The sequence below is a fragment of the Aethalodelphis obliquidens genome, unplaced genomic scaffold (assembly GCF_003676395.1).
Source record: "Aethalodelphis obliquidens isolate GAN/ISIS:26980383/991018 unplaced genomic scaffold, ASM367639v1 scaffold3, whole genome shotgun sequence".
Lineage (NCBI taxonomy): Eukaryota > Metazoa > Chordata > Mammalia > Artiodactyla > Delphinidae > Aethalodelphis > Aethalodelphis obliquidens.
The window spans coordinates 7,022,422-7,043,954 of NW_020837947.1; the positions used below are offsets into that span (position 1 = coordinate 7,022,422).

Below are 21,533 nucleotides of genomic sequence, written 5' to 3' on the forward strand. Positions count from 1 at the left end.
CCAACTCTGTGCCAGTGATTGCTTCAAGGCTGGGGGAGACAGGGATGATCTTCAGAATAGTCGTGTGCCCCGGAGGAGTGACAGTCCAGTGTAGGAAGGCGAACAGGCGAAGCAGTAACACAGTAACGGCAGAGGGTGCCGCCTGGGCGCCCCCCTCCAAACACCACCCCAGGGGTGGCCCCCAGCCTCCCCCGGGCAGGCATGCATTCGGGGAGGTCTTGCCAGAAGAGGTGCCGTTTGGACTGAGATCTGGAGATGACGAGTGGAGGGAGGTGTGGAGGGGTCGCTGGGGGCAGTAGGCAGGCAGGAGGGAAGGTCCAGAGATGCGGACTCTGGCCACCAGCCTCTCCTTAGCGGTGAGGCCTGTGGAACCCTGACCAAGTTGCTTAACCTCTGTGGGCCTCATTCCCTCCTCTGTAATAACAGTGCCCGCCTCGCAGGCATTAGTGCAGTTAAAGGAACTATTCTTTTTAAAGGACTGAAACTGTGCCCGACCTTAAGGAAGCGCTATTATAAATGCTTGCTGGAATTCCCTGGCGGTCCAGTGGTTAGGACTTCGCGCTGAGGGCCTGGCTTCAGTCCCTGGTCGGGGAGTTAAGATCCCACAAGCTGCATGGCTTGGCCAAAAAAAAAAAAAGTTTTTGAAATAAAAATAAATCAACGAATGTACAACGTGTTTAAAATTTTTTGATTTTTGGCCACTTGGCTTGCAGGGACCTTAGTTCCCTGACCAGGGATCAAACCCGTGCCCCTTGCAGTGAAAGCTTGGAATCCTAACCACGGGACCACCAGAGAATTCCTTGTAGAATGTGTTTAATCTCGAGAGTATATTTTTCTTCTAAGAGTTTTTTTCCCCTGCCTGTAAGAGCAGATAATATTTTTTCTCACATTTGACATCGGTGTGTGTTTCAGGCGTATTCCTGAGTCCCGGCCGTCCTGTCCTCTGGACGTGTTCTACGGTGGGCGTCTGTGGTTTGGCGGAGGAGCGCCCACCCAGCATGGACCTCATCGCGTTGCTGAAGTCTCAGTTCCTGTGCCATCTCATCTTCTGTTACGTGTTTATCGCCTCGGGGCTCATCATCAACACCATTCAGCTCTTCACTCTCCTCCTCTGGCCAATTAACAGGCAACTTTTCCGGAAGATCAACTGCCGGCTGTCCTACTGCATCTCCAGCCGTAAGAGACTTTCTCCTGTTTCTCTATTTGCATCTTCACTGCCAGTGTGTGTGTGTGTGTCACAGTTAGGACTTCTTACATGGGTTCACTAAGGCTTTTAGTGTATGCTAAGATTCTTTGGTTTGTTTCTGTTTGTTTTAGGTTTGAAATGTCTATTTTGTCCTCACTCTTAAAGAATTATTTTTTGAATGAGTAATGCCAATAGCACAAAATTCAACAGGCACAGAGGGGTATCCTGTGAAAAGCAAATAAGCATTCTGTTTCTTTAGTTTTCCTCCTCGGAAACAACCAGCATTAGTGATTTCTTAGGTATCCTTACAGAGGTAGCATATATATATACACACATATATAGAAAGACATGTACATACATACAGAGACATATGTATGCATGGCTCTTATGTTTGTACATGTATGCAGGTAAGTCTGTATATGTATAGATACATAAGACATATACATATTTTTAAAAACTAAATGGTGATATAATGTATTGTTGTCTTCCTTGCTTCTTTTCTTTAAATTTTTGAGATAATTGATGCACATGCAATTGTAAGACATAATAGAGAGATCCCATGTATCTTTCAGCCAGTTTTCCCCAGTGGTGACTTCTTGCATGGCTACAGTGTTATACCCCAATAAGAAAACTGACATTGACATAATCCACCAACCTTTTTCAGCTTTCTCCAGTTTTATATACATTCATGTGTGTGTGTGTGTCTGTGTGTGTGTGTGATTATACTAGACTATTTTAAACATGACTAATTCAACTGGCCTGAATTTCAAAAATGAAAATGATACAAGATGAATCTGAGTATTGGGATGTCTAGAGATGAGTTTGGTGTTGATTGACCAGAAATCTGTACCTATTCTCAACAGCACAGAATGCAGTGTACAGCATTACCAATTACATATAGGAGTGTGAATATATTTTGAAAAATGAGCTCTTTCAAATTAAGCAATTTAAAAACCTCAGCTACCTTAGATTATGCCAAGAGTCCAAAATTATAGATATCTTTTTGAAACCCTTAAAATGAAGCAATCAGATTTAAATTTGAATTAAAATAATACAAGCTGCATACAGTTATCCAAATGGATTACTACTGATTCAGTGAGTTGTTTCTGAAACTTCAAAGGACGATCTTGTGTGGAACAAACGATAAAAACATGCTTATTCGTAATTTCTGTCACCAGCTCAGAACTGGCAGATGTGTCTGATACAGTTTATGATGTGGTGTGTGTGCTCGGCCTACTATTGTCTTGGATTGTAGTGTTTTACATAAATGTCTTGAGACCGTTCATGAGATCATAAAGTCACAGTTACAAAAAATGTATCTTTAATCCATGTATCTATGGCCTATTGGGCGCAGCCACTCGTTCAAGGCAATCGTGGGTAATGCAAATTTCTTTGTCATACATTTTACCATAACATTGTTTCTAGTATGTAGACATCTTCCATGGTATAGAAAAGGAAACAATCTTTCAGCGCAGGGCAGAAGCAGTAGGAGATGGCCAGAACCTGGATTGTAGCTGTTTGAGGAGAAAAGAGTTTGTATAATCAAGAGAAGGAGATAATAGCCTGAGATTTACTTTATACTTTTAAGTGTCTTTCTACACTTAAGTGTCTATTTAAAGAAAACTTAAATTTAACAAAGCAATGCTGATTGCACATTTCATCAAAACCTGCACTTGTATGATTTGTACACACCTACGGAGATTCCCAAATCTGTTAGTTTGCAATTTGAAATCATGTGTATTTGCACTGTCGTAACCCGTATTTAAATCTCAAAGAGGTGGTTAAGCACTGACTTTCTCATTTGGAGTCAAGAAGTAAGAGACAGGATTTAGGACTAGAGTTCCTAAGAGTACTCTGTTTCGCTTTGGGTAGATGGTGGAGACATACCAAGGTTACAGCAAGGCCGAGTCAATATTCTTCTAAGGGCACCGTAGCCTATGTGCCTCTGGTGGAAATTAAGATGGAGAACAGATTCAGAAAGCAAGGTGGATTTTTCAACATGATAAATTAATTAAACTATTTAGAATGATTCCAAATGAAACATAACCATCCAAGCCACTGGCATTTCCCCACCCAGGGTGAAATGGAGGGCAGGCGGTCAGATTTCACAAAAGATTCAGAAGCACATCCATCCAGGCATATCCTATCTCGGGACGTCCCACAGTGCTGTGTGCCTACTGCCCCAGATGAAAGCTTCCAGGGGCTTGGGCTGAGCAGAAGCAGAAGCGACCTGGAGAGGGAAGGGAGGGCTTCTCTCTGGAGGAGAAGGACAAGGCAGTGCATCCTGGGTTTGGCTGTGGCACTCACTGCAGTGAGGAAAGCTCCCCCGTGCCTTCCCCGGCTTCTCCACTTCTGGTATCCCAGCATGTGTTAGATACAAAGCTGTTCTCCTCTCTCTCTCGGAACTTGTCCTCTGTAGTTAATAGATTTCCTTATACCCTGAGTGTTTCACAGCAACAACCAAAGACACGTAAGAGACAATGATCCACTGAGCTGTTGACCATCAGAGGCTGCAGCGCGTGGGCTATCGAACAGCTTGGAATAAGAGATGGTCACACCTCTTCTGTTTGCTTTCACTGTCTTCCCCTTCCCTCTGAGTTAAGATAAAAACTCTTCATGGGGTTTAATGAGTCACTGTAAAGCTTAGAAAATCAGTAGCATTCATCATTTGCAGCTGACTTTTAAGAAAAAAATTATTTCCTAGAGACTTGGATCCCCTCCATCACCTGCCCACTTTTTACTAATAGAGCCGTGACGTCACCCTTTTTAAAAACATGTTAAGAGCGGGGCTTCCCTGGTGGCGCAGTGGTTGAGAGTCCGCCTGCCGATGCAGGGACACGGGTTCGTGCCCAGGTCCGGGAAGATCCCACATGCCGCGGAGCGGCTGGGCCCGTGAGCCATGGCCGCTGAGCCTGCGCGTCCGGAGCCTGTGCTCCGCAGCGGGAGAGGCCACGGCAGTGAGAGGCCCGCGTACCGCAAAAAAAAAAAAAAGTAAAAAAAATGTTAAGAGCTTGCTGTTGCACCAGGTGAGTCCAAAGTAGTCACCAGCCCTGGTGTGTAAAAGGCCACTTGGATGTAAATGACAAATAGAGACGGTTTCCAGCGTGACACACACAGCAGAGAATCTTAGTCTGGTGGCCAGGACCGCCATCAGGAATAACAATTTGAAAGTTTATTTGACCTAAGTGGCTGACTTTGGGAGGGTTGTTGTATTTCCTTTTCGCCTAGCTTTGTGGGCCCAGGAGGCTAAGACAGGCTGGCTTAGCATGCTGGATGAGGAAGGGGGCATGGAGCGAGCTTTTGCAAGGTGTGGAGAAGGAAGAAAGTTACGAGAAGCCGAGTAGCATTGTATTACCTTCCCTCGCGCAGCATGTGTCCTTTAATCTCTTGGGAAAGGTGGCCAAGACCAGCTGCCTTGTTTTCCTTCCCCTCTGACACTGTGGGTTTTAGAAAGCAGGGAAGAATTCGGAGAATCTATTAATGGCAGAGTTTTTTAAAAGGGGAGGGTGCTGGGGAGGACTGCAACTGACCTTACTGTTCCGCGGAGGACCTGGGACACAGAACTGCATGGAGACACCACTGCCCATCCACCCACCAGCCCTGGTGCCTTGCTTCCAAATTCCATGCTGTTGCTAACCAGCTCCGTGCGTTAAGCCTGCCGCTTACTCTTTCTGGACCGTGATGCTCATGGGTTCTATGGCCGTCCAATCCACAGGTCCACTAGGTGCCTCTAATGGGCAAGGCCGTGTGGTGGCGAGGACGGGTCAGAATCAGGAGTGCTGAGACGCAACATAGGACATCCTGCCCTCCTGTTTACAGGCTGTCCCCTTGGACGAGCCTCGCGAACCCTATGAGTTCAGCATAGAGTAGCGGGACGGGTCACCGTGACCGGTTGAAAAAGCAGGGTGAGATGCCGTGGACAGAAGGGCCTTGTGAACTGTTTAAAGCACATCAGATTTAGGATGAAAACCGGAATTTGTGTCTATGGAGGGAAGGAGCGTTGCGGGGGGTTGGGGGAAGGGATGGGAGGTGGGAGACAGGCAAGGGTGTCTTCTCATTATGGCAGTTAACCTGGTTAGGTAACTTTAAAAAATGAACTACATTTGAATAAAGGAGAGGAAGTGGAATTGACCAAGATGCCAGTCTTTTTCTGATAAAGACTTTAGTTCTTTTCGGTTCTGCCCTTGGGAGATACTTACTTCTCTTTTCAGCACCTCTCTCTTCCGTGTCCCCCCCGCCCTGACCTGAAGGTTATTGGCTGCTTACTTTGTAGTAGGTAGTGGTTGAGCATGAACGGAGCAAGCTCCGTTTCACCACCTATGACACCGCCCCCGGGTCCTCCCTTGAAACAGATGTCAGTTTTCCTGCTGTGACAATAACGGACCCCAGCATGTAGAAGTCCCTTCCGAGTTGTGACCCAAGGGCGCGCTCAGTAGCGTGACTGACAGACGCCTTCCCCGGAGCCCCAGTGGGAACTGGACTTCACTGAAGATGCTTCCGCGTCCCCCTCGTCCTTGGGGCAGCCCCCTGCTCCCCGCAACTGCGACCACACCATCAATCTGACTCTCCTGGGCTACAGGCTGGTCCCTGGGGCCGTCTGGCCAGCTCTGCTTTAGTACAAGGCCGTCTCCCATAGTGTGAATTTGGCTGTTTTTGCGTATTCCTCTCTTTTGTCTCACTTGAAATTGAAGAACGCTTCTCCTACCGTAGCCCCTCCTGAAGCAGGATGAGAATTGCTTTTTAAAGGTCCTGATATGAGTTCCCGATTCTCGGCGCGTATTGGTTTCCTTTCTTTGAGATTAGCTGGTGCTGGTGTGGCAGGGGAGACCGCAGCTGTTGGGAGGCAGTAGGACGGGGGCCGGGAGCCCTGGATGGGAGACGGAGAGCGGGAGAGGTGAGGGGGGCATCAGGTGTCCTCAGTGCCTCCCCGCCCAGACTTGGTCCCCGGTCAGTCACCCTGAAGAGGGGGACAGCACTGGAGCAGCTGAAGTGGAAGTGGAGATGGAAGGGGGTCCCCTCGCCGGGGAGGGTGGAGGGAACTCCAGATGAGCGAACACCGCCAGGAGCCCCCCGGGATCTGTTGCTGGACTTCCTCCGTGAACTGCTTTCCAGACGGAAGTTGTTGATCCACTTGGCGGGGGATTTCTCAGAGGCACCTGGCTCCCCGGGGAGCAGGCCCTGGGGAAGCAATCCCCCCCTTTTACCCAGAGTATCCACATAGCGATAGATCCTGGCCGGGGTTGGGGGAAAGGGGGAGGGGGTGTCTAAGACAAGGGAGGAGGGATGGGTGTTCCTGATGTTTCTGTTTCTCAGCAGGACCAGGAGAAGCGGGGATTAGACACGTCGCTGTGTGTGTCATGAGGCGAGGGCCACAGCTGCGTGTCCCCCTGTGCCAGGAACATACAAGGCCAGTCCAGGGTGTCTTTGGTAAGAAAGTGATCCGCCAAGGAGGGGGTCGCTGTGGCGTTTTCCAGAGCGACCTTGGGAGAAATAACACGAGCTGTTCACTTGGCGGCCGGCTCTTCCATATCTTCCCAGCGTGATTAATGGCACGGCTGCTTTTTCTTATTTTAGTCCAAGCTGACTTTTCACTCTTTTCTGTTATGAGCATGTTTGACTCCTTCACTTGTCACAATAGTTATCACCCCCAAGATGTCAGAAAAGGTCTTTGGTAGCTTGTCCCCAGGCCCCTGGTCCTGACCCTTCCCATGGCTATCTTTGATCCCGCTGAAGTGTGGACCTCCTGGTACCTTTGCTGGGGAGTCGCGACCCAGGACCTGGGTATTCTCTCTGAAGGTCTGCAGATTCACCCTTATCAGTACCAGGTGGGGATCACCTGCCAGAGGGAGTGCAGGTAACTGGCTGTCAATTGACCAAAGCAGAAACCCCGGGACTTCCCTGGTGGCGCAGTGGTTAAGAATCCACCTGCCAATGCAGGGGACACGTGTTCGAGCCCTGGTCCAGGAAGATCCCACATGTCGCGGAGCAACTGGGCCTGTGTGTGACAACTACTGAGCCTGCGCTCTAGGGCCCGTGAGCCACAACTACTGAGCCCGTGTGCCACAACTACTGAAGCCCGCATGCCTAGAGCCTGTGATCCCCAACAAGAGAAGCCACTGCAATGAGAAGCCCACGCACCGCAACGAAGAGTAGCCCCCACTCACCGCAACTAAAGAAAAACCCATGCGCAGCAATGAAGACCCAACACAGCCCAAAATAAATAAATAAATTTATATATATATAAATCGGGTGGCCCCGATCCATGGTGACTGTGTCTTTGTAAAAGGGGGAAACGTGGACACAGAGGCAGCAGACACAGAAGAAGATGATGTGAAGACACTGAGACCAGAAACCAGGGGGCAGGCCAGAGTGGATCCTCCTGCAGCCTCAGAGGCAAGCAGCCCTGCCCACACCGTGATCTCGGGTTCTGGCCTCCAGAACCCTGGAGGGTTCCCTTCATAAGCCCCCAGTTTGGGGTACTTTGTTACAGCAGCTCCAGAAAACCAATGCAGTCTGCGTTCTAAGTCTTTTTTCTCCCACTGTGCCTGTGAAGTGCAGAGTGAAGGCCATTGCATGGCACCGACACGAGTGATGCTGTTTATTTCTCCCTTCTCCCTCCTCCCCTCCTCGCCTGGCTTCTGCTCCGCTTCCCCCCATTGTTTTACTGGCAATACAGGGAATGAGAGATTATACAGACTGAAGACCTTGCTTTTTATTTATGGACCAAGCCAGAGAATCCCTCTTTCCTGCTTCTTAAAGTCAGGGATCTCCCATGAGTGAAGTGGGGCTGGTGACACTGGACGTGGAGGAAGGTGGCCAAGTGTAGAAGCCTCATCTGGAGGCAGCAGTCCCACTGGTCCAGCCAGTGACCAGCACGTGTGTGTCCAGGCTGGCCCGTGGGGCAGATCTTCTGATGGATGGAGACGAAGGCTTGTAGGTTTCTGTCATCCTGGGTTCCGTATATTTTCAACTGGCATTTATTTTTATCTCTCTGCATACTCTCTCTCTAAGTCCAGAACTGCTTTGGCTAATCACCAAAGCATTCTGCCTAGGAAAACTCGAATGAAACTGTCCTTCGAACCTGGAAGAAGTTCTCCAAGGTGAATGAATGGGGTAAGGGAATTGCCTGCCCGTAATGCAATGCTCAGGTCTGTCTTAGTAACAACCTCTCCGGCCATAAAGGGGTCACAAATCTTTTCTTCCTCTCCTTGCTTTGCGTAAAGAAGTAACAGGAATGAAGTCATCTGGCCCAGGCGGTGTGCTCCGTTGGCCTGCGCACACCTGGATCTTTCATTCTGAAGGATCCCGGCAGCCGACTCTCCGGCTCCCTTCAGATCCAGCGTCTTTTCTTCCAGATCAGTGTTACACTCTGGCTCAGTTCTTAGTGGAACGCTTTTGTTTAGAATTGGGTGTTTACTTTGCTGACCTTCTCCACGCAAAGCTTGTTACAAAATTAGCCTTTTGTGTCAACACCCTTTTGTTTATATAGGGGAAAAAATATTGGCATTGAGAGCTGATTATTACATCAGTGTGTTAGTAGCTCGATTCATCAATAAATATCACAGCTGTGTAGTTGATACGCCTGGAGATTGGAAGCACGGTAAATACACAAATGGCCTCATTTTATGCAACTGATTCAGTGAAAGGAGAGCGATAGGTGAGGATGCTGGTTTTTTTAAGTTTTAAAAACGAGTAATGTGACTGTGCTATAGCGTGCCTCGTTTATTTTGAGTAACAGTCCATTTCTGTATCTTAAATATACGTGTGTGTGTACACGTAAATATATATGTTTTACTCATAGTACAGGATGTATGTGTGATTCTTCCTAAGAAAAAGTGACCTTGTATTTTAAATAGAGAGCTTAATCACTCAATTTCAAATAGATGTATTAAGACGTATTAAAGAAACAGCAGGTTTAGGAACACAAATGTGATACTGAGTTGTGTGAGCAGATGCTTACCTTAGAGCAAGGTGTCTTCGCCGTTGATGTGGTTTATAAATAAATTAGTTCTCAGCCAAGGTGCCCATTTGTTTTTGCAGGCATTAAATTGCACTTGTGACTTAGGTTACAGCTTTCAAATTAGGTTATAAGTTTGACTTTGGTGTCTTGTAACTTCATGAGACAGCTGGGTGTGATCTTCAAAGTGGGCTGGGTATTCCCTAGGAGGAAAACAAGACGAGCCATTAGGATATAAAAAGAAAACCTTGGGCTTCCCTGGTGGCGCAGTGGTTGAGAGTCCACCTGCCGATGCAGGGGACACGGGTTCGTGCCCCGGTCCAGGAGGATCCCACATGCCGCGGAGAGGCTGGGCCCGTGAGCCATGGCCGCTGAGCCTGCGCGTCCGGAGCCTGTGCTCCGCAACGGGAGAGGCCACAGCAGTGAGATGCCCACGTACCGCAAAACCTTAGAGCTTCCAATGTATGGTGTTTTACCATATATATAGATAAGATTTTAAAATTGTATATATTTTATATAAAACAAAAATTTATTGTGTATAAAATATGCATATGCTAATTGTGCATATTTTAAAAAAATTTAAACAGTCAAAATCATTTGAAGACCACTGCCTTAGCCTATGGGTTTGGGTGTCAGCATACCAGAGATAGAATTTAAATAGCACAGTTAGAAGCAAGGGGGAAACAGCCTTCATAGAAATAAGCTCCAAAGCAAAGGGAACACTGATGGCCAAAAGGATTTCCATATTTTCCTCTGTTTCAGTGTATCTTGGGTCCAGATGGCAGTGGAGGCTTTTCAGACACTTTCGAGCACCCCTTCTCTGGTCCTATCCCAGTTCTCCAGAAAGGAGGGCAGATATTAGATTAAAAGTCTTCCCCACTTCCACATTTTGTTTTGAAGAAAAAAATCCTAGAAATGCTTTGGTGTTCTATCACAATATTTTAAAATATATCCTATCCCACTCTCCCATCTCAGAGTACCTGGCTACCTCCTGTGGAAAGCACTGTGCAGAGTAGGTCTTCTCGGACATTCTTAGGCTCCCTGGTGGTTCCCATGTAGCTGTTTTGGAGGTTTGATATGAGCATCCTGTGTCCAGGGCCATGGAGGGGTAACCTGCTCAGGTGTCCCCTAACATAACTGCACTGGCCTGGCCACTTTGGTGACTGGGGCTTCATTTTTTCATTTGTAAAAGGAGGGAAGTAAATTTTACTGTGCTATAAAAATCTAAGGTGAAGGTATTCCTGCCTTAATCCCCACTTAGTCAGCCAGGAGTGGGACGGCTGGGATTCAGCGTGCTTTCAACGGAGCTCTGATACCCGGAATGCGTCAGGATGATGCGCTTGGGACGCGGGACGATCGTGGGAGGAGACACTGGGGGCTGCGGGGAGACGGGCCTGAGAGGCTGCGTGGCTGTCGGTGCTTGAAGAGGGCCCAGGTGTATCTCATAACCTGTGAAGGTAGGAGTTGAGCATCTGGGGAAAGTGACCAGAAACACATGCAAAGACCGCTAATGACAGGAACCATCCAGGAACAGAGCAGGAGCCTTGGGAAGCTGGGAGTCCCTTCTGCGAACTCGGTGGAGACTGGGACTGATGTTCAGGGAGGGGAAGGCGCTCAAACCACTGACCTTCCGGGGGAGCTGCTCAGAGGACCTCTAGGATCCCTTCCAGCTTTAGGACTTGGGTTGGGAACAGTCACGTGGTAGGTAGGGTGCAGGGGGCCTGCCACAGTCTGGGTGCCGAGGGGAGTGTGGCCACGGCTTCCTGATGAGGTCACCCTCAGAGTTCCAAAAAGAATATGAGGATTTGTCTCAGACAAAGTGAGCACAGAGTAGAGAAAGCACTGACCGAGGTACAGGTGTGCTTAGGCAGGGATGGAAGGAGAGGCTGGTGTGGCATCACTTAGACGCTGGAGAGAGCATAACACACTGTGTTTAAGACAACAGAATTAAAAACTTTCGGCAATAAAAATGTTCTGAACTGGCCAGAAGGTTAGGAACGTGAGTTAGAAACGAGGCCTGCTTTGGCGACCACTTCACCTGATATGTGTCCGTAGAGCAGGGGCTGGGCGGGGGCCGTGGGAGGCGAGGGCTCAGCGCGTTGGGGAAGCTCTCCCCCATCTGCCTCTTCCTCCTGTGTGGCACCCGTTGGCCCCAGGTGGTCTGGAGGGTGACCGGCCTTCCCGGCTTGCCTCTTGCTGCTGACAAGATTGGGACACCCCAGGCAGACTGACAGGTCGGTCACCTTACTGGTCCAAGTGCAGGTGCCCAGACCTAGACCGTCCCCAGAACTAGTCACCCAGCTCGTGTTCATTTCCTGCTCCTTGTGGGGGATCTTAAGCCACGGGCAACACGTATTACGGTGCTGTTCACTCTCGGGCATTAGTTTTATACTTAACCTGCCTTTTATCCTAAGAATTCACCACTTTGTGTTTTACAAGGAGCTTTTTGGACAGACACTCTAATGGGACGTGTAGTTGGGATGTTCTGGGCAAACACTGCAGCCATTCATCCTGTGTTGTGTAAATACAACGCGTGTGTGTGTGCCTGTGTGTGTGCGTGTGTGTGTGTGTGTTTAGCTCGTCGTCTTTCTCAGGGAAGAAGAGCTGCATCAGTTCGGCAATAATGACAACAAGTGAGGTTTGTTTGGCGGGCTCCCATGTCTGCTGACGTTGCATTTGAGGTCACGTTCGCGCCGTTCACACTCATTTTGGCTACGCCTGACTGGACAGGACATGTGAAAGGAGAGACTCTCTTTCATGTCGTTTACATCAGAGTAATGTGTGTGTGATGCTTATGATTATTCTCTTGGCGTTAAAGGAGGGGTGACCACCTTCAGGGAGTAAAGTGACACCCTCCACAGAAGGCCCCTGGCAGGTGTACTTGGCTAGAGACCTGAGGTCTGACCTGACGAACCCCCACCCAGTCCGGTCACAAAACTGCCTTCGCTGCTTATGGAGCCCGTGCCTGCTCCGTCCCCTCCAGCCCTGGAAAGATGAGTCCCCCTCTCCCCATGCTTCCTGGCTCTTCCCTCCTCGCTGAAAGGAGTGAGCCAGCCGCCTGCACTGTTGCTGCATAGAGCATGAGCCCCATCGAATGCACGAGTGGGGTGACCGCTCGGGGCCTGGAGTGAGCCGTCGTACCGCGAACTGTCCAACTGGACCCTGGCGAGAGGTTTATGGAACCTGCAGGATGTCGTTGATTGGAAGACCCAGACGGACGTATTGCATTTTTCTGTTTCTAAGTCATAATTAAGTAATGAGCCCAAACCTGTTTATTGAGTACTAACCTAGATTCAGCCATGAAACCGAAGTAACACACTTAACGGGAGACACAAGACTGTAGCTCATTCCTAAGTAATATGGTAGAGACCCAAGGACTGCAGGCTTTCAGAGGGGAGAGAAGAGTTTACAGGGGCTGGACCAGTCAGGGAGGCTTCAGAAAGGGGGTGTCATCAGCTGGACCTCAGCGCACAGAAGTCCTTGCGTGAAGGGTGAGACGGCACAGGGGGGACGTTTGCCAGAGCTCTCGGTGCTGGGGTGCTGAGCACGGATCAGGACCTCATTAGCTCGCAGCGCCAACCACAGGGAGGAAGTGAACACCAGAGTGTCCGCTGGACGCAGGAGCTGGCATGCTGTGACGCCCCCTCCCCCGCTTAGCATCTCTATGCTGGTGGCCCTGGTTCTTCACTCCCGCTGGTGGGCTTTCTGCACAAAGCACAGCTGCCTGCAGCTTCGAGCTCTTCTTCCCGTCACTTCTGCCACCAAGGAGGACGGGGCTTCCCCCCCCGGCTCCAGCACTTGGCCCAGTCTGAGTCACGATGCTATCGCTACAGCTGGTAGTGTCACCAGAGCCAGCTTCTAGAATGTCAGGACTTCTCCAAGTCAGTTATTATTATTATTTTTTTAAGAAGATGTTGGGGGTAGGAGTTTATTAATTAATTTGTTTGTTTTTGCTGTGTTGCGTCTTTGTTTCTGTGCGTGGGCCTTCTCTAGTTGTGGCAGGCGGGGGCCACTCTTCATCGCGGTGCGCGGGCCTCTCACTATCGCGGTCTCTCTTGTTGCGGAGCACAGGCTCCAGACGTGCAGGCTCAGTAGTTGTGGCGCACGGGCTTAGTTGCTCCGCGGCATGTGGGATCCTCCCAGACCAGGGCTCGAACCTGTATCCCCTGCATTAGCAGGCAGATTCTCAACCACTGCACCACCAGGGAAGCCCTCCAAGTCAGTTATTAAACACCATTAGAACCTCACAATAAATTATCTTATGAAACAAAGGCAATAGGTGCTCAACGCTGGCTTTTCTGTCTCCCTAGTCGGTTTACTGCATTTGACTCTTACTCTGGAGGTTATGTTGATTGTGTGTGTGCAGTAGAAATGCTACACAGCTCCACAGTCAGTGATCACAATTGGCAGCCTGACATCAACCTGGTGAGAGTATTTACACCATGGAAATTGGCAAAGCTGTGAGTCAGGGCTAGGACTTCCCAGCACACCACTTGGTTCTTCAGCACGAGTGTGTCTCTCACACAGTATGGGTAAAAAATTATATTCTAAACCCATGATAAACGTTTGAACCTCAGACGTTCTAGTCTTTATATCCAGGAGCCAAGCACACACATGATTACTGAGACGCTTGCCAGAGCTAAGAGGCCTACTCACTGGAACCATCAGTACAATGACCACCGCCCCCCCTCCGCCAAAAAAAAGTTCCCAAGGTTCCCACTGGTGGCTTGAACTCTGAAAGTCCCAATATACAGTCACCAATCCACTATAACGTCTCGTTTTTAGGTATATGTGCCCACTCCTTTGTTATTAATACAGCATTACCACTCCATATGCATCTCAAATTGGATGGAGTAGACAAAAGTGAGTCAAATCTATGTCTACAGGTAAAACTTTTGTACGTGCATCCTTCCGAGAAGGGCCGCCAACCTTTCTCTGCCCCCAGAGATGGATGGCTGTTCTGTGTTCTGGTTCAGACCCACTTTCTTCTCTCTTGCTCCATGGCCTGTTGACGGGGATTGCAGAAAACTAACATAAAATGGCATTCAGCTAAAGCCAAATTCGTGAGGCTGCCGAGAGCTCGCTTCCCTCCATATCTGACAAGTCTCCTTCATCGTCTGACAAAGGCGACTGGGATGCATTTGGACCCAAAGACACGTTGGTGTTGCCTCTGTTTGAGGAAGAGTCCTGACCCCACGTTGGGGGTGTGGGCTGAGGTGGGAATAAATTAACAGTTGCCGTGGGAGCTGGGGCCATGCTGTCAGGGCTCCGGCGGGGGAAGCTCTAGGAGGACGGGGGGCACCCGGGTGCCCAGTCTCTCCTGCCCTGAGGCAGACAGCTCGCCAGCTGCCTTCCTGCAACCTTGAGCTCGGTTTCATCTGTGCAGTGCAGTGGCTTTCACAGCACCCTTCCCTCCCTGTGCTGCACCAGGGAAAGCTCCAGAAATGCTCAGGCACCGTCTGGTCCCCCAGCTCTCTTTTAGGATGACGCTCCTCCGTGTTTCCATCCTGGGTCTTCGCCTCCGCCCTCACTTCCTAGAGGGGCTGGTCTGGATCTTCTCCCCCACCTGCTGAATGTGCTGTTCTCGTGTTGTGCTTTCCTTGCCTTCAGGCTTTCTTGTCTTAAGTTCCTTGTCACGGTTTCATCTTGGGCATCTCATGGCGGTGGCCTGACTCATAACATTTCCACCGTGAAAGATGGGAAGAGTATAAATCAGGAAAAAGAGGAAGAAAGAAGGAAGGAAAGAAAGACGGGAAGGAAGGAAGGCAAGAAGGAAGGCAGACGGATGAGCAAGAGAACATGGAAGCACAGGGGTGGTGACATGAAAGCACAGGCAGTAAGTCCCCAAGGAGCACGCGGTCCTTCCACCTGAAGCTGAGGGTGGGAAGTGCAGCTGAGGAGAGACATTGGTGGGGGGGTGGGGGGTGGAGGGGAGGACGGTGCTCAGTACCTGAGGTCAGAAGCTGGGGCTTCCTGTCACTGTGTGCCCCACCCCAAGAGCACAGCGCCTGGGATGTGCTCAACAGAAGGTGCTCAATAAATGCTTGCTGAATTGAATTAAAGGGCATTCCGCTGTTGGAGTGTGTGCTTTTAAAAATGTATCGGGTGTCAGATGGAGGATGCACTGGGGCAGGGCTGAGGGGGAGACCTGTTAAAAGCTTCCTGCAACCTTCCAAACCACAGCCAAGCCCAAGATGGAAGCCTTGCCCTGCAGCTGTTGCTACATGAGCACCCAGCCGGGCAGATGCTAACCCGGTGCGAAGGGGCTGGACTCCTTTCCCACGTTTTGTCCCGCCCAGCCTGCCTCTAGTGGGAGAAATGGGAATGTGATCTGTTCCTTTCTGCTCGAAGAAGCTGGCTGCTGGGATAAAAACTGTACATGAATAATCACATATTTAGGAGCAACCTAATTATCCTGGTGGGAGTGACCTACCCAATTCGGCACATGAGGGTCTCTCGCGAGAAGTGACTCAGCCCTGGGAGAGGATGAAAGAGCCCAGCTAGAAACCTCCCTTCCAGCCCGTGCCGGCTGTTCTCCGGCCAGGGGCTGCACCAGCCCACGTCGACCAGTCCCCACAGCCAGGTTGCAGTCAACGCTGCCCTCTCCCCGCGTGACCCGCGCTCCTACCACGCGGCTCCTCCCTGCTGTCACTCGCACAGTCTCTCTCCCGCTAAGTTGCGGTTGGGTTTTAGGACACGACTCGGTTAATAGTGAGTATTACAATTGTAACTCAGGTCTGTAGAAATGAGAAGACTCTAGATATTCCCCTTGGGGGATTTAGATCAGTATTTAAAATATTATATAAAGAGCATAGCTACAGCCTCACCAGAGAAACGCTTGTTGGCCTCAAGCTGGATGTGAACTCTTACAAAACTGCAGCGGCTGGTCCTGTTGCCTTTATCATAGCCCTGTCTAAGGAGCGCTAGCAGAATAGGTTTGGGAGGCAACAAGGGCATACTTTGGAAAGACTACAACTAGAAACACAATACAATATAGTTTGAAATACTGTCCTTTTCGCAGGCGCTGTCCCAGGAGGGATTCTGACAGCCGAGTGCAGGCACCAGGCACATCACTGCTGGCCTGAGGATTAAATAAGCCCTTGGCAGCTCCTCTGAGGCCAGAAGTGATGCTGATGGACTTCTTCCAATGCATAAATAGGGAAACGTAGAGTAGATCAGAGAAGTGACTTTCCCCGTAATCAGCTCAGCTCAGGCAGTTGCAAGGCTGGGATTGGTTTCCGCCTTCACAGGATTGCTCCGACGCCCCAGGGCTGTTACCTGGGCCTCTGGTCTCATCTTCCCTCAGCGATGGTCTCAGTGCCCTCCTGCCCTGTCTAGTTTTTTTTGCGGTACGCAGGCCTCTCACTGCTGTGGCCTCTCCCGTTGCAGAGCACAGGCTCCGGACGCGCAGGCTCAGCGGCCATGGCTCACGGGCCCAGCCGCTCCGCGGCATGTGGGATCTTCCCGGACCGGGGCACGAACCCGTGTCCCCTGCATCGGCAGGCGGACTCTCAACCACTGCGCCACCCGGGAAGCCCTGCCCTGTCTAGTTCTGACTCTTGTTCTCAGTCTCTCCTGGCCTGTGCCTTCAGATTCCCCCGGTTCTGCTGGTCCCAGCTCCTCCGTTTGTAAGGTTGGGTGCAGGCTGTCAGGATGAGTAACAAAGGGGACAGCAAAAATCCCCTCCTCTTTCTGCCTCTGTCACCACCATACACATTTTACAGTTAAATTTGCAAAAACTTTTTCTAGTGGTTCGGCAACACTTTCCTCATAAACGAGTGGTCATTAAACCCTTTTATCCAGACCCGTGACACATACTGTATCGCAAGCTGTCGGAGAAATTGTTGTGAGCTCGCGGATTAATTCCAGCAGTAGAGGAAGAAGCAGCCGATCGCCTTTGAGCCAGGCTCTGGGATTTGGTCTGTCCTCTGGAGGGAGGGGACTCCTTTCACACATCAGGTTTCCACTTCGATGAGGAATCTCCCTCATTCCGGCCCCATTCTGATCTCTTATCACCAGGTTTCAAGCTGATTTATGTGCACCCCAGCTTTTCCCATTTGGTTTGCATTTCTGTGTCCTTGACAAAGCCAGCCTTCCCTGTTGGATGTGATGCGTTTTCCTAGGAATTGACACACAAGATCATGGTGATGTTTGCAGGGCTTTCTTCCAGCGCGTACTCACCCTTTTTGTTTACGTTCTCCGCGGTGGTTCTGATTATATTGCTTCATCTGATTATTAACAGTTTTTTCCTGTTGGGCAGCTATACATTTCATCCAGGCTTCTGTTTGAATTGTTACCAATTATGAATTGATGGAATTCAAGTTAAGTATTTTTGTACCTTATGTAAATACTTGGGAAAGAATTCTTTGTTTAAATCCATTGGCGCTCAGTAGTTTTCTTTTGAGCATCTCTAATTATTTTCTGTTTCTTCTAATTTTTTTCCTGTAGCTATGAATCTTGAAAATCTGAGTGATGAATGATAGTCACTTTTTCAGTCAAGTTGCCCATTGCAAGCATTTTTGTTATTGTTGTTTTGAGTGAACTCAAATTGGCCTCTAGAGATAGGAGTTGTTGCATGCCCTATTGGATTCTGTCTTAAATTTTGAGTGTTGTGTGTTCAGGGGAACCCTCCAATCTGCAGATGTTAATACTGTCTGGCGTGTGTGCGTGTGTGTGCACATTTGTATAAGGGGTGTGTATATGTGTGTTGTGTTGAGCTATTAAGAACAAGGGACTTTCAATGACATAATGCCATTTGCAGCAACATGAAGGGACCTAGAGATGATTATCCTAAGTGAAGTAAGTCAGACAGAGAAAGACAAATATCATTTTGTATCACTTACATGTGGAATCTAAAATATGATACAAATGAACTTATTTACAAAACAGAAACAAACTCACAGACATAGGAAACAAACTTATGGTTACCAAAGGGGAAAGGGGGGTGGGGGGGAGGGATAAGTTAGGAGTTTGGGATTAACAGATACACAGTAATATTATATGAAAGAGACAAACAACAAGGTCCTACTGTATGGCACAGGGAACTGTATTCAATATCTTGTAATAACCTCTAATGGAAAAGAATATGAAAAAGAATATATATGTATATACTTAACTGAATCACTTTGCTGTGCAACAGAAGCTAACACAACATTGTAAATCAACTATACTTCGATAAAAAAAGTTTTTTTAAAGAACAAAGGGCTTTAATGTGGGAATAAAAAAGAAGGGTTGCCAACACTGCAGAGATGACAGACATATAAGCATATATGTTGGGAGGGTAATTCCACGCAGAAACATCTTGAGAGACTTATCTGAATATCACGTAGCTTACTTTTTAGTACTACAGTGTTTTTCTTGGTAGCTAATTTCATATTAAAAAAACACTGAAATGTAAAATTGGTTTTCAGAAAAATCTGTTTTTTAAACTAACCGACAGTGTCTTTTGTCTTAGAATTTGAACCCAACCCAGCCTCGTTTTGAGCGACACTGACAGGGTCATGAGCTGGGGAAAGTAGTAAGTCCCCAGAAATGATCTCTCCTTCAGTTCTCATTATTCTACCTCTTCTAAGAACACAAAAGATAAAAATCCTCAGGACATCCCTTGGATCATTCTAAATCTACGTCTCAGTGGTGAGCTCTCACTCAGGCCACGGGCTGCGTTTCCCTCACCTGGCGGGGGCACTGCTGACAGACACCACATGGTGTGGCGCTCAGAATTCCCCCCTGCCCCCTGAACCGTTGCTCGCACTTGCCCTGCTCTGCCGCTGAGTCACACGCGCAGTCACTATTCATCTCCCTTGCCCAATAACCAACCTCCACCCACCCCCATCCTCCGTACACTATTCTATCATTTCTTTTTTGTAGCAGGGGAATGTCACTTGCTACTATACTAATTCATTTTTTATATTGATGGTTTATCATCATCTCTCTCCACCCCTCCCTGCCCCCACTTCACTGGAATTTGAGCTTATTTCAGGGATCTCTGCCCCGAGGTCCTGTATCTCAGCTGTGGAGAACAGTGCTTGGCACCCAGCGGCACTAATAAGTATTTACTGAAAGAATGAATTCATTGCAATATACTTGTTTTATCAAACATGTTTACCCAGCTTTGTAGCATCTCATAGAATAGGCTGGTGCCCTGAATAACAGTTGGTACCAAAACAAAAAACAAAAAGACCCGGGGTACTGATCACGTGACCTGGGAGGTTTGTTTTCCCTGAGAACTGGCCTCAGTGCCGGGGGGAGGGGAGAGGTCCTGGTACTCAACAGAGAACAGGTGGGCACAAGCCAGTCTACTAGGAGAAGGAGGGGCTCTTAGCTCTTCAGTGATTCCATTGCTACTTTTTTTTTCTAATAATTGTATTAAGATATAATTCACATACTGTACAAATCAGCCATTTAAAAGTGTACATTTTAATGACTTTTAATACAGTCACAGAGGTGTGCATCCTTCCCCATAATATGTCGGTGCTACTCTCTCACTTCAGCCCAGCTTCCCCTTCCCCTTCCCCCTCCCTGTGTCCTCAAGTCCATTCTCTACGTCTGCGTCTTTATTCCTGCCCTGCCACTAGGTTCGTCAGTACCGCTTTTTAAAATCCCTATATATGCATTAGGATACGGTATTTGTTTTTCTCTTTCTGACTTACTTCACTCTGTACGACAGACTCTAGGTCCGTCCACCTCACTACAAGTAACTCAGTTTCATTCCTTTTTATGGCTGAGTAATATTCCACTGTATATATGTGCCACATCTTCTTTATCCATTCATCTGTTAATAGACATTTAGGTTGCTTCCATGTCCTGGCTGTTGTAAATAGTGTTCCACTGCTACTTTCAAAGTGGCGAAGGACGTTTTAACAATTGTACTTCCAGAGGATTAGTAGAATCACTGATTGAGTGCCCATTCTTTTTTGCAGGAGAGATCAACTCAGCCTACAAAGATTTGGGGAAATGTAAGACTCTTAAATTCACATCTGGAAATAGTGCCCAGATAATAGCTTTATACTTTCTAAGAACGCTGGAATTCCTTGGAATGTTCCATTGACTGACTAGAAGGACTATCTTAGTCTGTCTTTCAGCCTCATTTCTCTCTGTTGTTCAGACTGGTTACTTTCTACTGTTGCATCTTCGAGTTCACCAATTCTTTCCTCTTTTGAGTCCATCCATTGTGTTTCTTATTTTGGTTGTTGCTTTTTCAGTTCCTAAAATGCCCTTTGGTTCTTCTTTGCATTTTCTATTTGCCAAGACTTTCGGCTCTTCATTTACTGCAAGTGTGTTCATAATTGCTGTTGAAGCATTTTTACGACGGCCCCTTTAAAATTCTTGTTACATAATTCCAATGTCGGTTTTGTCTCAGTGTTGGTCTGTGTCAGTTGTCTTTTCTCATTAAAGTTGAGACTCCTTTGGTTCTTGGTATGCACAGTGATTTTTCATTGTATCCTGGATGTTTGGGCCATTCTGTTTTGAGACTCTGCATCTTATTTCAGTCTATTTTAGCAGGCTTCCTCAGACACCGCGTTAGAGGGGAAAAGGGGTATTGCTTTGCTACTGCGTGGCAGGGGTGGAAGTCTAGGTTCCCCACTATACCTCCATGAACACCCTGGATGGGTGAAGGGTGCCTCGTTACTGCTGGGCAAGGTGGGCGTCTGGACTCGATGCCAAGCCTCCACTGACACCACCCTGGTGGGGTGGGGCAGACCCCTCTGCCTTATTATGTCCGAGGCAGGGGGCCTTGTTCCCACTGGAGGATGGGGAAAGTTCCAGCTCCCCAGTCAGCCTTCTCGGACACCACCCGGCAGGTGGGGGAGTTGTAGGGGTGCCTCATTAAAGCCCGAAAATGGTTCCCCACCTGGGCCTTTGCTGGTGGGGCTCAGGGTGTGGCCACGGTTTTTTCCGTGATGTTCGGTGGGAGTAGGGCAGTTAACATCTAGAAGTTTTCTGTCTTGCTGGACTGCCTTTTGCCTGGTCTCTCAGGTAGAGAGAGCAGGCTTTTCCGGTCACTGCCACTTCCAGCATCTACAGCGCAGCCTGGCGTGCATGAAGAGGTGTAAGTGAGTGCCAGGGACTCACCGGCGTGTCTTCACTCAGATCCTCAGCTGATCCTCACCTTCTCTCCACCTTCAGAGGCGTCTTATGTATAGAATGCCCTCTAGTTAGCAGAACAGGAAGAAGTGTGTCTACTCCATCTTGCCCAGGAACTGGAAGTGTAGGAGGACTATTTCAATGTCCTGTGTTAGAAGCAGCTACTTTGAAAAGGAGGCCAAAAAAAATAGAAGGTTTTCTGCTAGCATGTTTGTTGTTGTTATTGTAATTTCAACTCTTACAATGGCTTTTTTCCTCTACTATTTCTCAAAATTGGTTTACCTTAACTCGATGTTTTGGTTTTTG

General features: G+C 48.5%; 1 protein-coding gene across 14 annotated transcripts in view; it reads left to right on the plus strand.

The window, feature by feature from the left end:
* Window positions 1–21,533, plus strand: part of LOC113606908 (1-acyl-sn-glycerol-3-phosphate acyltransferase delta) — a 1,415,842-nt gene that overhangs the window by 1,331,970 nt on the left and 62,339 nt on the right. For all 14 annotated transcript variants that reach the window (XR_003427759.1, XM_027081775.1, XM_027081765.1 and 11 more), the window contains one exon: window positions 913–1,176. Coding sequence is in view for 13 of the 14 variants with exons in the window: in XM_027081775.1 (XP_026937576.1) it covers window positions 913–1,176 (264 nt within the window). In the remaining variant the exon portion in view is untranslated. The remainder of the gene's footprint in view (window positions 1–912; window positions 1,177–21,533) is intronic.